Raw genomic sequence first — 15554 nt, 5'->3', positions numbered from 1 at the left:
AGCAAACAATAAAATGAATGAATCAATTTAGCTAGCTAGCTAGTTGTGACAGCCGTTGCTCTCTCAAGTAAATGAGAAGGATATAAACACAAGAGTTCAAGAATACTCCAGAGTCAAGCTAGCATTCTAACCATTGCACTTTGACGCCAATGAGCCTTGCTCCCAGACCAGGGCTCTCCTCTCCTCTTCGTAGCCTGGAGCGGAGAGGAAATCAGGAGAGAAGAAAGAAACTACAGCCAGTGGCGGCCAGTCCTTGCTTAGAGCAACTGAGATGTGCTTCCTGATGCCCACTGTAAATGCTAGATTATACTTCTGCTGTCGCTGCGCACTCCCGTGTTCTTTCCATGCAGACTTCTCTGTGTTATGTGTTTTGTGTCTTTCCAAGGGTGTGAGCACCTCCTGTGTACATAGGCCCTTTTTGTTCCTTCTGCTCACCCCCACAATCTGCTATGCCTTCTACTCCACCAGCCTCAGCGGACACCTGCCACCCGGCCCAAGGGGATCAGCAGAGTCAGGCCTGGCCCTGCTTCTCTGAGCACGTCTGGAGTGCAACGGGGCTCCAGGAGGGCTGAGGCGACCCCATTGCCCCGCTGACCTCCTCCCCAAGCCGTCCCCCTGAAACCATCCTTCCGCTGCCCCGTGGACTGCCTCCATCAGCTTGGGGTTGGTCAGGTCCCCTCCCTCCCTGCCAGTCCCTAGCTGCCCCCTTATCCTCTCTCCTCCGCAGCCTCCACTTTAGGAACTTGGCTGAAACTTCTTGATGCAGCCAGGATGATTTGGGGTTTTCTTTCTCTGTTTCTCACTCGTCCCCATCGAAGCCTTGCAACTCCCTGGCTGCCGAGGAGCTCCGTGTGGCTGGAAAGCTGGCGATGTTTTTTTTCTTCATTTCCCAGGAGTTCCCCAGGGGCTTTCCCACCCTTTTTTTGGGGGGGGGGTTGCACAGAATCACAAGACTTAGGGAGTGTTATCCCAGCCCCTTCTCTGCTGTGGAAGACGCCTGGAAGTCCCCCCACCCCACCCCCGCGGGCGGCATCCCCGCGTGGGTAGAGAAGAGGCAGGCAAGAGGGCGGCCGCTTCTGCCTGCTCTCCCTCGCCCGCTCCAGCGCATGTGCCGCCGCCCGCTTCCCCCCCTCCCGCTCCCTGGCCGCCCGTGCCCGGATCGCGGCGGCCGCTAGCACCCGGAGCGCAGGGAAGGAGCGGCGATGAAGGATCGGACGCAGGAGCTGCGCACGGTGAGCGCACGCCCGCGCAGGGGAAGGGAAGAAGGGAAGGGGAGACGCCTGCTTGGGATTGAGCGAGGGGTAGCCAAGGAAGGGAAGGGGGACAGGGAGGCACCGGCTCTTTTCGCAGCCGGACGGACGCCCCTTCGAGGGAGGGCGAGGGCGCCCCTGGGGAGGCAGAAGGGGAGTCCCCGGGCGCGGCACTGGGGAGATTGGGGGGGGGGGTCGCGCAAAGCAGGCACCCTCCCTCTTCCCTTGGCTTCCTGTGTGGAAGGGGGTCCCTCTCTAGGTCTGGGTACGGAAGGCCGGGGAACGGGGTGGGGGGACGCAGAGCATGCCCCCTCCCCAAAGACGGAGGTGCCTTGAAGGAGGATCAAGGCACAGGTTGAAGGGGGGGGAAGAGGGTTAAAAAGATGATGCCCTCCACCCCCAATGTGTCTTTTAGGGAGTGCCCTGTTGATGGGTTTGGGGTAGGGGAGATGGTTGCTTGATGGGTGTTGGGTGAGAGGGGGTCGGGGGGACTCCTCGCTCGCTAGTCCTTGGGTACCTGCAGCCCGGTGGGACCAAAGGTTATGTATACAATGCTCTCCCCCCCCCCCGTCCCTTTAAGGGATGGTTGTTACTATAGAGAGGGGAGAGACCTCAACTGGGGAAGAGTGGGCGCTTCCTCCAAGGTGGGAGTTTAAAAACAGAAGACCCAAGAATCACTTCCCCGCCCCACCCCATCGCCTCTGAAAATACACAAAATACAGGAAGGAGGGGTAATTTCCCTCCTCCTGACACAGGTTGCTCAGCCAAGGGGTGGGCTGTTGGTTTCTTTTTTGGAAGAGGGTTGCTGGATGCTAGCTTTGCTTTCCAAATGCAGGTGGATTCTGGAAGGGGGGGGTCTTCCCTCTGAGCTGGCAGGGGCTGATAGCTGGTTAAGGTAAAGGTAAAACCTTTACCTTTACTGATAGGGGGTACTGGCAGGCCAGCTACTCTCCTGGATGGAATGCCATGGTCTAAGACATTCATCTCCCCCCAGAAATTTATGTGGATGTGGAGTTTAATGCTTATTTTTCCCTCTGACGCATGGGGTTTAATAAAAGAGTGCCTCTGAGCAGACTGCATCCTCAGTGAAGTCGAAGGGACCCAGTAAGGCTCTCCCGAAAGCATTGCAGCAGCTCCCGTGTGGCAGAGAATTGATCTGTGCAGAGGTGAACCATCATCTTCAGGATGGTCTCATAAGAGATCTTATGGGAACAGAGTGTGTGCAGGGTGTACCCAGCACAAACCAATGCTGTGATATTGGCAATCTTCCTCACACTTTTAGGAAGAAGAACCACTGAACCCAGTAAAAGTTACTTCTGCTCCCACATTCGTGCAACCGTATTAAAAGATAACTTGGAACCCTGCCTGTTCGTGGTTACCTTTTATGCCTACCTGGTCCTACCACGAGGCAGAGCAAAGCCACTGCCACTGACCGAGAAGGAGGATGGAGCCACAGAGAGTCAACCAATACTTATTAATTGATTGGGCTGGGTCTGTATTTACCTATACTTACGGTAGACCCATTGAAATCAATGAGATGTTCATCAGGTTCAGGGCAGGAGGGTAGAGAAGGCCTTGTGAAATTTTACCACCTCAAGGACCAGAGTAACTTGATCAGCTCTGGGGATTCTGTGTCTCCGGCGGTAGTGTGGATGTAGCATTTGTTGCTTTGCCTCAGGTGGCACAATGCCTTGGTCCACTCTTGCTTTTGCAGCGCTTTCTTGCTTCCTTTACTTCCGTACTTTCAGGAGATGGGCCTGTTTTTGTCTCTTTCCCCCAATTCCTCTGATGATGGACAGTAAGAAAGACATGTCTGCAGCGTGCAGGCACTGGATGCCTTAGGTTCAATCTGATCTTTGTGTGTGTGTTGTGTCTGGCCAAGGTGGCTTGATCAGGAAGCAGTTTTCAAAGCAATAGCTGTCTCTGTCTCTTGTTGTGGCCAACCTAGCACAGAATCCCAGGGCATCTTGAAAGTCACAAGGTGTCAGGGGAGAATTTGGGAACACTACTTAGGTGGACCACAAACGGCCGAATCCACAGGCAGATTCTGGGAGCTGTGGCTGGCTGGCGACTTTAGGAAATGTAAGCCAAAAAGTAAGTTTTCTAACCTCTGATTAGGACTGGAGAAATCTAGAGCAGCCATTTTCAATGGGGACCCCCGGAAGGGTAGGTGTCCTGGCACATTTGAAGAGGACGACAGACTGGAAACAATTCTGCACGCGCCACCTTATCAAGTTCGCCATGCGACTTATACAATCCTGATTCAGCCTATATTTCTTTCATATTGTACTTATGGCTGTGGCAAAAAAAATGCTGAGAATGGCTGATCTAGAACATCCAATGTCTATTCTTTCCTTTTCTAAAAACCAATGTACTGTATTTTATTTTATTTTGCAATGTGCTGTAATTGCAGTTAGTGTTCTTGTTCACTTTAAACGATTACACCTCAGGTTTTATAGTTTAACTCTGTGCAATGGTCCCTAGCAATGAAATGTTTAAACGTGGTGGTATGGGTTGCAAACAGCACTTTTCCTTCAGCCAAAGAAAGCAGGACCTGCTCAGTGAATGTTTCTGTTGGGAAGTCCAATTGTACATTACAGATAGCACATTAACAGAAGCTGGAGTTCCTTAAATCACAAGAGACATCTGATCATCCTTTCTTGCTTCCCTGTTTTTGCCGATTAAACTGCTTCTTTTCTGATTGGTCAGGGGACGTGGTGGCACTGCAGGTTAAACCGCAGAAGCCTCTGTGCTGTAAGATCGGTAGATCTGCAGCTGTAAGTTCGAATCCATGCGATGGAGTGAGCACCTGTCGCTTGTCCCAGCTCCCGCCAACCTAGCGGTTCGAAAGCATGCAAATGCAAGTAGATAAATAGGGACCATCTTGGTGGGAAGGTAACAGCGTTCCGTGTCTAAGTCGCACTGGCCATGTGACCACGGAAGATTGTCTTCGGACAAAACGCTGGCTCCATGGCTTGGAAACGGGGATGAGCACCGCCCCCTAGAGCCGAACACGACTGGACAAAAATTGTCAAGGGGAACCTTTACCTTTTCTGATTGGTCACTGAGGGGTAAACATGGGCTTCACTTTGTAAGTCTGCCAGCTCAGACAGAAAGCTTTGTGGAATCACAATTACATCTTTTGCCTCCACGTTTGGACTAAAATGTCCCCAATCTGTCTACCAGATTGTGAATTGATCAGAGGGCATGCGGAGTAAGCCTAAAGTCAGGCGGTTGGTCTCTCAAGAAACATCAGAAAGACAGTTTGAATACAGCTTGTGACCTGTGCGTCTTTTCCAATTTTATTTCCCATTAACAGGTTCAGCAGGCTTTTGTGCCAGTCACCTGCAACACCTGTTTGGCCAGAGCAGGCCAGGCATTGAGGAGCGTTTGCCTGGAGTTGGGAGGGAGCCAGAGGTTGTGTTTGCTCCAAGTATATGGTGGCGGGGAGCGGGGGTGGAAGGCAAAGCTTTGGACACCCAAGTTCCCCCCTGCTTTGGGGAAGCAATGGAACAGCCTTGTCTTTTGGGGCACACTGCCTCCTTCTCTGGAGAAGGATCATGGCTTTCAGCCCCAGAATAATTAAGCCGAAACTATGCTCCCTAATTAAGCGCTAAATAAGCCCCGATTTCCCTGTTGTGATTATGTGCACAGACTGTGTTTTCTTGCTGTCTTCTTGGAGAGGCGAAGCAAAATACTTGAATTGCTACCCGAGACCAGCTGCCTGGCTCTCATGGGAGATGTTCCGCGCCATGTATGCCCCTAGGTGGTGATTTGGAAGGAATTAGCAATTGTCTAGCTCTTGGAGTGTGGAAGCCATGGATTGTGCCCTGGAGGGAAGGGAGAAGAAGACCGAGCGGGCTGCCACTCTCAGTAAGAATCTCTGCCTCCTGGATCTGTCCCTGCCGAAAGGCATCGGAGGAGCCCTTTGGCCCTGAGGAATGGGGAGATTAAGCATGAGCTCCGAAAGGAAGCAACAGCAATATAAGGGAACGGCAGAGGAATCAGGCAGACCAGAAAGGGAACCGATGCCACCTTGGGTCCTTTTAAGGAGAAAGGTGGGGTTAAAAAAATATTTTAAATATATAAATGCCGTGCGAAACCTGAATACATCTCCTATCCAGTTGGGCAATTGAATCAACTGTGGTTGGGATGCTTTGGGGTAATAGAACCTGTATTCCAACAGCATCTGGAGGGTGCCTCTCCCCAATCCCTGCCCCACCCCCAGGCTTTGGAAGCTTTTGTCTTCAGATTACTCTTTCCAGAATGCCCTAAGAAGGATTCTAGGTGTCTTAAGTCTTTAGCTTTTTTGTCCTCTTTCCTCCATCCACACACCCTGGGGGATGTGAACAGTGACAAACAGGTAGGAATGAAATGGCTCCCTGCCTTGGCTCAAAGAATGATGGAACTGCGGGGTTGGAGAAGGTCCTGGACAGTCATTTAGTCCACTGGTTCTTAACCTTGGGTTACTCAGGAGTTTTGGACTGCAACTCCCAGAAGCCTTCACCACCAGCTGTCCTGACTGGGGTTTCTGGGAGTTGCAGTTCAAAAGCATCCAAGTAACAAAGGTTAAGAACCACTGATTTAGTCCAGCCCATCAGTGCAGGAATCCACAGGTAAAGCAATCCTAATAGATGGCTATCTACACCCTGCTGCTTAGGTTTTCGGAGGAGACCTCTGCTTTCTGAGTTCCAACCTCAAGATTTCCTTTTGGTGGGAATGCAGAAACAGGCTTTCTTTGCGTGGTTCCTGTCTTGTGGGTTGATCTTCCCCTAGTAGGGTGTGAGGTCCCCAGGCCTGAGCCTTCTAGGCGCTGATTTGGAATGTGTCTTTTCCCCAGCTGCAAGTTGTTTTGAGTTTTTTTCAATATGTTTTTTTTTCTTGGTCCTGCCTTATGTTTTATAGCTGCTTTATGCAAGTGAGGCTTAAGTCAACTTGAGCAGGTATAGATTGGTGGTTGGAGCACCTGGCTGTAGAGGCAGAGACTGGGGCTTTGAACTCCCCACCCTGCCTGTCGAGATCACCCAAAACACGGAGCCTCGAGGTGCAGTGGTTAAACTGAAGTCCTGCAGTCAAGCCTCTGCTCAAGATCTGAGTTCAATCCCAAGGGACTCAGGCAACTTGCTCGAGGCTGACTCTTCCTTCCATCCTTCCGAGGTTGGTAAACTGAGTGCCCAATTTAGGGGAAGGCAATGTGTAGCTTGCATAATTAAACTGTAAACTGCCCTGAGAGAGCTTTAAGCACTATGGGTCAATATACAAGCAGCACACTTTACATGCGTGACTAATGGGGATTATATGCCCTGCCACCTATGTGGCTTCGGTCAAGTTGCATGGAGTTCCCATGGCACTACCAACAGGAGGACCACCAGCAACACACTGTTTCTGAGGACTTTACGCCAGGAAACTCAGGGAAGGGTCACCGTAAGTTGGAGTCAACTTGAGGATGGCTTAGAATAAAAATGGACGGACGTTACAGAAATTACCACTGCAAGAAAAGGAAATGAATTAAAAACAAACACACACACAAACCCAGGCTACCTGCAAAGAATCAGCTAAGAGGGGCAGGGCAGCCAAACCAACCTGCGCCTTCAGAGGCATGATGTCTCTGAGCAACAGATGCTGGGAATGAAAAGGGAGGTGGCCTTTTCCATGGACTTACTGGAGGGAGAGACGTGTCTCTTCTCGGTCAGAGAGAGACGATGCCGTTCCAGAAAGCTTCCTCCTTTCCGCCCTGTGCTTCTAACCCAAAGCGTCATGGCTGTGGACAGAGATTTATGGGGAAATGAAAGCACGCTTCAGTTAGTCCTGGGAGAGTAAAATGCTTCTGCATTTGCCTCCGTCTTGAGGCCGCCCTGAATGGCAGGTCTGCAAATTTAGTGTGCGGGTGTAATGTCTGTTGGTTGGAAAGAAACGACAAAGGAAGGGGTTGTTCTGGGTTTTTTTTTTTCCCCAGGCGGGAGGGAAGCACGAGGCCGTGGCCGGAGTCAGTCGCTGGCTCCATTCCCCTTCTCTGTAATGTGCTTCGCCTGTTGGCCTTGCGAGCACTCAACGGCCTTCCATGGCTCAGAGGGAGACAGGAAAGCTGGCACTGATCTGTAGCCAGAGGAAGGCAGCCTGTGGTGACTCTGGCTTGGGAGGAAGAGGGACTCAGTGTCTTAATGGAAGCTCCGTGTTTAAAATTTAAACAGTTAATCCTCCTCCTATGCGCCAAGGGGAGGGGCAGCAACTCTCCCCAGGAGCCCGAACGGATTTTGGTCTCTCTGGAGCTGTCTTTTGCATTGTTGAATATTCAGTGGTGATTCTCCAGGCAGGCTTCCTGGACGTTGTCGTCAACTCTTAGCTGTTTAGGGGGGAAATTTTCAGTATCTTGGCTTATGAAACAGGGGTGACGGTGCCTTGGCGCTGAATATCTGAGAGTTGTGGGTTTCAGACAGGTGGCACACAGCGATGCTGAAGGAGCTACACACCAGGTATTAGCCCAAATCTGGCAGAAAATGGGATGCTCAAAATGTAACACTATTTAAAAACAACAACACCGTTTTTAAAAAATGTGGTCAGAATCCCATTGTGTTTTTACTCCAGAGTAAAAGAAATCACATTGTGGCAGCAAAGTACAGCTAAATTGTCCATTGTGTGTGGGTTGGACATCCATTCGCCTGACTAGTATGAAACCAGACGCCTGATTTTTTTGCTTTTCTACTATGACTTTAGTCAGTTACCCTTACTTCGAAGGATTCTGATCTATAAATTGCAAAATTAGATGTGTGTTTGTTCTTTAGAATTAGTGCCCTGTGTTCCTTTGGAGGAAAAATATAGTTCTGAGTGATAGATCCAGGTACGATCTCTAGTTGAACTACATGCAGTAATCAATTTTGTCTTTCATGGTAAATCCGGCTGCTACTTGTTGAATAGCTTGTTGATATATTATATTTGAACTCTGGCCTGCAAATAAACCCTGGTTTACTAGCCACTCACAAACCACGATCAGAAGCTCTGGGTGATTGCTGGCTTAGGGACGCAGGCTTGTTTTAAATCATAGTTTGAGGTTTTGCTATACAAACTCTGGTTTGCCTCTGCCTTGCTTCATCAGTTGCCAGCCCTTGAATAGGAGCTGGCCAAACTGATGGTAAAAAAAATTCAGTAGATTAGAAATAGAGAAGACCAATAGGTTAGCTTGGTTTTCTGTGGATTTATTCAGTACTAAAGCAACCATCTTGGTCTAATGGAAACCATGGTTAGTGTAACACGCAAATGTGACAAATTCCAGAGGTCTGTAGAATGGGACCCTTGGCAGATAAGCTGGTATCAAAGAGCCATAACTGTGCAAGACACATTCTATGGCCCAGGTCGTATGAAAGTAAATCACCTGAATATCCTGGCCCTGTGCCAGCAGGGTGCATCCTACAGCAAAGCCCAACAAGATCCTGGCTCTAGGTTTTAGCAGGATTTGCATCACCCTCTTTGGCTCCAGAGCAACCCAGCTCTATGCACATTCATGGGCCTGAGAATCTGAATAGAGTAGCTTTTTGTTTCCAGCTTGACTTGAATTTTTCTGCATGACAAGGAAAGCAGGCTTGAGAAATGCAGACAGAGCTGGCACTGAGTTTGGGTCCTTCTGATAGGAAAGTCACCCGAGCTGCTTTCTCTCTTCTTTGGCCTCTGTGGGTTGCTTATAAAGATGTAATGCCTCTCTTGTCTCATTCTCATGTAAGAGAATGAGGCAGCACAAAATGTTTCTCTTGGCCTGCGAGAGGGTGAAATATTTCCTGTCTGTATCGATGAATGTCTTGGTATTTGTGGGGACTGGTCTTTGCACAATCTGTGCCAAATTTTAGGAGCCAGTTTTCTGATTCAGGGGCTAAAACCCTAACCCTGCCATTAGCACAAGTGGCATAATTCTTGTGATGAATTACTACAAGTTACAAAGGCAAGGAAGAAGTTATTTACCCACAAATGCGCGCATATAAGGGTCTAGTTCAGTGGTTCTTAACCTTGGGTTACTCAGGTGTTTTTGGACTGCAACTCCCAGAAACCCCAGCCAGCACAGCTGGTGATGAAGGCTTCTGGGAGTTGCAGTCCAAAAACACCTGAGTGGCCCAAGGTTAAGAACCACTGGTCTAGCTGACTGCTTAATTTGCAGCAGTTCACTCCTACAAGTTAACACAATGCGGGTTATTCTCCCTGCATTAGTCAATAGGATTTGAGCCACAGAGTTTTAAAAAATGTAAAGATAATTAGGAACACTAGGTTTGTGTGTGTGTGTGTGTGTGTGTCTGTGTGTGTGTGTGAGAGAGAGAGAGAGAGAGAGAGGGACTGCAACTTGCTGTTGTTATGCCCCATCAAGTCATCCCTGATTTACAGCAACCTTATGAGTGAGCGATTTTCCAAACTGTCCTATATTCAACCGCCCTGCTCACCTCTTATAGAATCCATCCTGTGGCTTCCTTTAGGGAGTCAGTCCAACTCATATTTAGTCTTCCTCTTGATCCAGGACCCACTTGTTCATCTTTCTGGCCATCCAGGGTATCTGCAAAGCTCTCCTCCAGCACCATGTTTCAAATGAATCATTTTTCCCCCCTGTCATCTTGCTTCACTGTCCAGCTTTCACACCCGTAAAGGGTGACTGAAAACAGATCAGCCATTGAGCAAAATAAGCACATGCTTAGGGCATCAACAAGGGAAGGGAGTACCAAAGAGGGTTGTTGTTTTTTTTTCAGTGCAGGATTTACCAAGGACCATGGTGGAAATGGTGCTCTCTTTCTCCTTAACAAACCACATCCATCCATCTAAATCCCCTCCCTCAAGAGCCCCAAGGAAAACACCTCCCTACCCAAAGTAATTATGAACCAGTAAAAACTAAAAAGTATAAAGACTCGCCATGTTTTGAGTGAAATGATCAATCATCATTGCTTGGGGTGTGTGTTTTAAATTTTTACTTCTGTATTTTTGGGAGGTTGGGTGGGGATAAGGATAAAAAGAGTTGCTGGTCTTTTAGACCTATGGCCTCTGCACTCTATGTGCAAACCACAGAAATAACAGCCACTCTTAAAAACACCCCAGAAGGGGTTTTAAGCTCTTGTTTGAGCTTTTCCATTTACAGATTCTGACAAAATCTGTCTACATTAATCAAAGCGTGAAAGTTGAAGATTTGGCTGGAAACAGGTAATTTAATTGTACATATGATTTTGCATACATAATATGATGTGGTGTGTGTGTGTGTGTGTGTGTGTGTGTGTGTGTGTTTGGTCTCATGCTATATAATTAAGTTACCATATTTTCCAGCATATAGTGTGCACACTATATGGTGTGTGTGTGTTTTTTTTCCAAGCCAGGCCTCTAAATCCATCTTAATCCAGCCCTGATTGGAAGTATAAGAATGTATAGAAATTATGGAGACCTTGATGATGGTAATAAAAGAGCACCTTGTCTCACTATTGCACTGAAGACAAGTGATTTCACAGGGCCTGAAAAAGTCTGCTTTTCGTTAGAACACCCCAAACGGCTGAGCAGGAGAAATCTAGCATTTATACTTTGTGTCCCTAATTCATTATGAAATGAGGAAAAGACAGAAGAATGCAAAACTGAAGAACAAGGTTTAGAGTTAAAATTTGGAAGTTGAGGGATGATGTCTGGGTTGTCCTTAGAAGGCGGTGAACAGTTCTCGCTGGTTGCAGGAGAAAAGTTTCAACGGAAAGATGTAAAATAGTTGTCTTGCTTTCTGTCAATCTCTTTTTCTGGCTCTTTCTGAAGAAAACCACCTTTGGGAAATGAACTCCCCTCCAAGCTTAGCTGTTGCTCCAGGATGGCCCCTTTGCCTGGGAGAGCTTTCCAGGGTCCTGAAACCTCTCTCTGGACTAAGTCTAGCACCTTGGATAGCTCCCTCAATCTTTACCCTAGAGCCGGGCATGGGTCCCCCGTTCAATTAGGAGGCTAAGTCAGAGCTTCAGAATATATCCAAAAGTAGTCCAGAGTGATAGTAAAAAAGGTTCCCCTTGACAATTTTTGTCCAGTTGTATTCGACTCTAGGAGGCGGTGCTCGTTCCCGTTTCCAAACCATAGAGCCAGCATTTTGTCCGAAGACAATCTTCCGTGGTCACATGGCCAGTGTGACTTTGACACGGAATGCTGTTACCTTCCCACCGAAGTGGTCCCTATTTATCTACTTGCATTTGCATGCTTTCGAACCGCTAGGTTGGCGGGAGCTGGGACAAGCGACGGGAGCTCACTCCATCGCGTGGATTCGATCTTACAAGTGCTTGGTCTTCTGACCCTGCAGCACAGGCTTCTGTGGTTTAGCCCGCAGCGCCACCACATCCCATCAGAGTGATAGTGGACCCTACTTATTTAGATTTATGCTCAATATCTGAATAAATGTCTACATTTGCAAAGGTGATGAGTTGGCCTGCATAAAAATTTAAAAGAAGCTTCTCAAAGGCTTTCACGGCTGGGATCCGATGGTTGTTGTGGGTTTTCCAGGTTGTTTGGCTGTGTTCTTAAGGTTTTTCTTCCTAACTTTTTGCCAGTCTCTGTGGCTGGTGATCACTGCACACAAAAGACCAGCTAACGACACCCCTCGATCACAGTGACAGATAATCTCTTCCCCTTATCACAACAATACACCCACAACAAAAAACACGCTGATCAGCACAATCACCCAATCTCCTAAAAAGGACAAAAGCTGATCCCACAGCTATAAATACTCAACTATCCTACAAAACTGCACCAGAGCACAGACAGAGTTCTGATTCCTGTCCTCTGAAGATGCCGGCCATAGAGATTGGCGAAACATTAGGAAGAACAACCTTCAGAACGCAGCCAAACAACCTGGAAATCCCACAACAACAACAACAACAAAACTATTGTTCTATTCCTGTTGTTAACAACTATTCCTGTTGTTACACTAAATTTGGAGACATGAGAGATCATAGAGCAAGGAGTAAAGCTACCAGTTTTCAGACATAGAGCGTCAAGCGTCTGCATACAAGGCTTTGCTTCTTAAAGACAGCCCCTGCTTGTGCCCTGTCTAGTTTGCTTTCCACTCCGGATTCAGATCCATTCATAAATCCCTGTTTACAGTCCCGGAACCAAAGCTGATCATTCTTTGTATGAATCAATTCAAATCAAACCAATTCAGTTCAGAATTTGGGATCTGGCAAGCCACAATCTAGTCAATTTGGAGGAATGGGATGCAGTTATCTAATAAGCACCGGGCCATCAAGACACAAAGCGAAGATTCATTTCCAACTTTGAGGTAGACTTCTGTTGGGGGAGGTTCTGTTTGGCTAAGTTTTGCAAACAGTAGGAAGCAGAGGCTTCTTATATTTTTTGCTCCTCGTCGCTTCCAGTTTGGGTGATTGGAACTCTAATATCAGGAGATAGGGGGAGAAGCCATTTTCTCCTCACCGTGCATAATTCTGTCAGCCTGTTTTATCCCTCTGCTCAGTCATCTTTTTTTTCCCTTTCCCCCAGACAAAGAGGCAGCCTCTTTATTTGTAAAGAGTCTGAATTTTGCAATCAAAAATTCAAATAAGGATTAACTGGCTTATTGAGCAGCTCCCTTTAGATGTTGGTTCTGCTGATTTTGCGTCTGCTGGCTGTGTTTTTCCTCTCCAGCTTCCTTCCCTCGGTCTGTCTCTCCTCCCCACCTTTGTTTCGAGGTGCAACGTCAGCATCCAGCGAGGAGCTTGTTTATCTCTGAAGGAACAGCCTCTTCCCTGTCTGGTCTCTGGAGAGGGAAGGCAAGGAGTTTAATCTTGTAAATTCAGAGCCATATTCCCCCCCCCTCCCCACCTCTATCGCTTCTCATCCACAATGTGTTTCTGCTTGAGAAAAATGGCTGGCTTCAAGGCAACACCTGGCAACAAGCAACACATTGGAGGCTTTGCAGCATCGGCTTTTGGCCCAGCCAAAGGTGACGCTGAGGGCATGTGATGCTGTTGTTGTTGTGCGTGTGTTTCTCCCTTCTGAGAGGCACCTCCCTCCTCTCTCACCTCCCTTGGTCTCCCTTGAGGCATCACATCCCCTTTGATGCCTTGTGAATGAAAACTAGGGGAAACCTGCAGTAATTAGACCCGTCACCAGTTGCCTCGTTCAATTTGGAACCCATTCAGGACATGGGAAGAATGTGTCCTGATTTCATCCAGAATATTTTTCTGGCCTGCCTGATTTGATTTGCAAATTTTACAAAACTGATGCATTGACTTTCCTTGCAAAATCAAAACTGCTTGTAGTGTCTTGGTTGTTGCACTGGCTGGGTGTCAAATTTGGAGACATCGTACACTCTAAGGAAAGAAGTATAATCTCTAGCTGTCTCATGCTAACTCCCTTTGCATTTTTGTTTTAAAAACAAGACAACAAAGAGCTGTTTGAAATAATGCATTTCCACCACCCCCTCCCCATCCAGTTTGATCTGTGCTTCAGAGTTGTATACATTTGCTTCACTGTGCCCTGGAACTGAATTTGGACTATCCACTTTGATCTGGACCTTGTATGAGCAATCAGAATGAGGCCAATTTGGTTTTGGATTTGGGATTTGACCAGATCTGATGTGCAGCTTTAAACGCAACCCTCCCTTTTCACAGCCAGCCCTGCCTCACACAACAGATGCTGGGAGGCAGCAGCCGCAGCAGCAGCAAACTTTCCAGCCCACCCCTCAGCATTTCCGATCTGTCTATCACACCCCCCTCTGCATCAGCTTGCAGGCATCACACCCAGCAAGGCGGCCTGATCCTAGTGACAGTTTAAGAAAGAAGGTTCATCTGCCAAATGAGTCCCCTCAATTGTCTTGTGTGAAACAGATGTTCTCATGTGTGGAGCAAATGCTTTTCTACCACTGCCAGAGAATTCAGCTCCATGAGGACTGAACCAAAGGAAGAAAATAAATACTGAAGTAGGAAAGGCATAGCTGAAACCTTCTGGAACCAAACCACGAATATGGTTTCATTGGGGTGGAGGCATGACATTTACAAGCATTGCTGTTACACAATGGCAGGTTTTGTGACTGTGGTTCACAGCTACCTAGGGGGATCTTCAAAGCTTTTTTCTCTCTGTTCAAAGCCACCAGATTGCAACTGTGCCTTTATAACCGCCCGGAGAGTGCTTGTAGCGCTATGGGGTGGTATATAAGTCCAAAAAAAAAAAAAAAAAAAAAAGGTTTTCCTCATAAAGGCCATCTTTGAGTCTGGGGGATTCTGGGGTTTGTAGTCCAAAACAGTCAAGTCTCCAGGCCCTGGGTGTTAAAAAAAATGCAGCAAGCAGGAGTCAAGAAGTCTTGCAAGTAGCGTGGAAAGGGGCCATTGACCGTTGGCCTAGCCAATCAGGACAGCAGTGTGGCATTTCCGATGCCCAGCTGTGACTCTGCTGGAGGCTGGCTGCTTTGCCGCAAGTCATTTGTTGTTGTTGTTTAGTCATGTCCGACTCTTCATGACCCCATGGACCAGAGTATGCCAGGCCCTCCTGTCTTCCACTGCCTCCTGGAGTTGGGTCAAATTCATGTTGGTCACTTCAATGACACTGTCCAGCCATCTCGTCCTCCATCGTCCCCTTCTCCTCTTGCCTTCACACTTTCCCAACATCAAGGTCTTTTCCAGGGAGTCTTCTCTTCTCATGAGACGGCCAAAGGATTGGAGCCTCAGCTTCAGGATCTGTCCTTCCAGTGAGCACTCAGGGTTGATTTCCTTCAGAATGGATAGGTTTGTTCTCCTTGCAGTCCAGGGGACTCTCAAGAGTCTCCTCCAGCACCACAATTTCAAAAGCATCAATTCTTCACCAATCAGCTTTCTTTATGGTCCCACTCTCACTTCCATACAGCATCTAAAACCAGGCATGCTCCTCAGGATGCACTAGGTGGGTTTCCCCCCCCCCCAAAAAAAAGATATTTGGAAGGAGATGTTCTCCCCTCTGTTAGCAGGATGAAAGGACCTGATGGCCGGCCAGCCACTTAGCAGGCTGAACGGACAGACCTCTTTTTGGCCATGAGAGGCGTTGAGGCTTTTTATTTTTTGTAGCACTGAATTAACATACAAAGTGGTAAGCAACAGTTCAGGGTCTCAGGTTATGAGTGGCTTCTAAATAATACTGTGAGGGTGGAGAGGGTAGAGAAGGTGGGGGGGGCAGAGAGGGGAGATGGCAGCTGCCAGCCCCGGCTTGGAACAATAGGAGCTAAAAAGGGGCACCAGGGGAGAGAAGGCGGCAGGAGAGGGAGGGGAAGGGCTACGGCAGGTGTGCTTTGCACAGGGATGTCGACAGAGGGGTGGTTGATGTGCAGAAGGCGCGCCCTCTCTCCGCCTCCCTCCTCGTGTC

The 15554-nt window shown here is 48.2% G+C and overlaps 1 protein-coding gene across 3 annotated transcripts in view; it reads left to right on the top strand.

Annotated features, from left to right (window-relative positions):
* STX1A (syntaxin 1A) overlaps window positions 1–15554 on the top strand; it is a 56217-nt gene that overhangs the window by 13101 nt on the left and 27562 nt on the right. Inside the window, exon 1 of one of the 3 annotated variants that reach the window (XM_020803927.3) lies at window positions 968–1232. The exons of the other annotated variants lie outside the window; for them this stretch is intronic. Coding sequence (XP_020659586.2) covers window positions 1203–1232 — 30 coding nt within the window. The 5' untranslated portion in view covers window positions 968–1202. Of the gene's footprint in view, window positions 1–967; window positions 1233–15554 lie in introns of those variants that run through there. 3 annotated transcript variants of the gene reach the window in all.

The sequence above is a fragment of the Pogona vitticeps genome, chromosome 7 (assembly GCF_051106095.1).
Source record: "Pogona vitticeps strain Pit_001003342236 chromosome 7, PviZW2.1, whole genome shotgun sequence".
NCBI classification, from domain to species: domain Eukaryota; kingdom Metazoa; phylum Chordata; class Lepidosauria; order Squamata; family Agamidae; genus Pogona; species Pogona vitticeps.
This window is presented reverse-complemented; position numbering and strand designations above follow the sequence as displayed.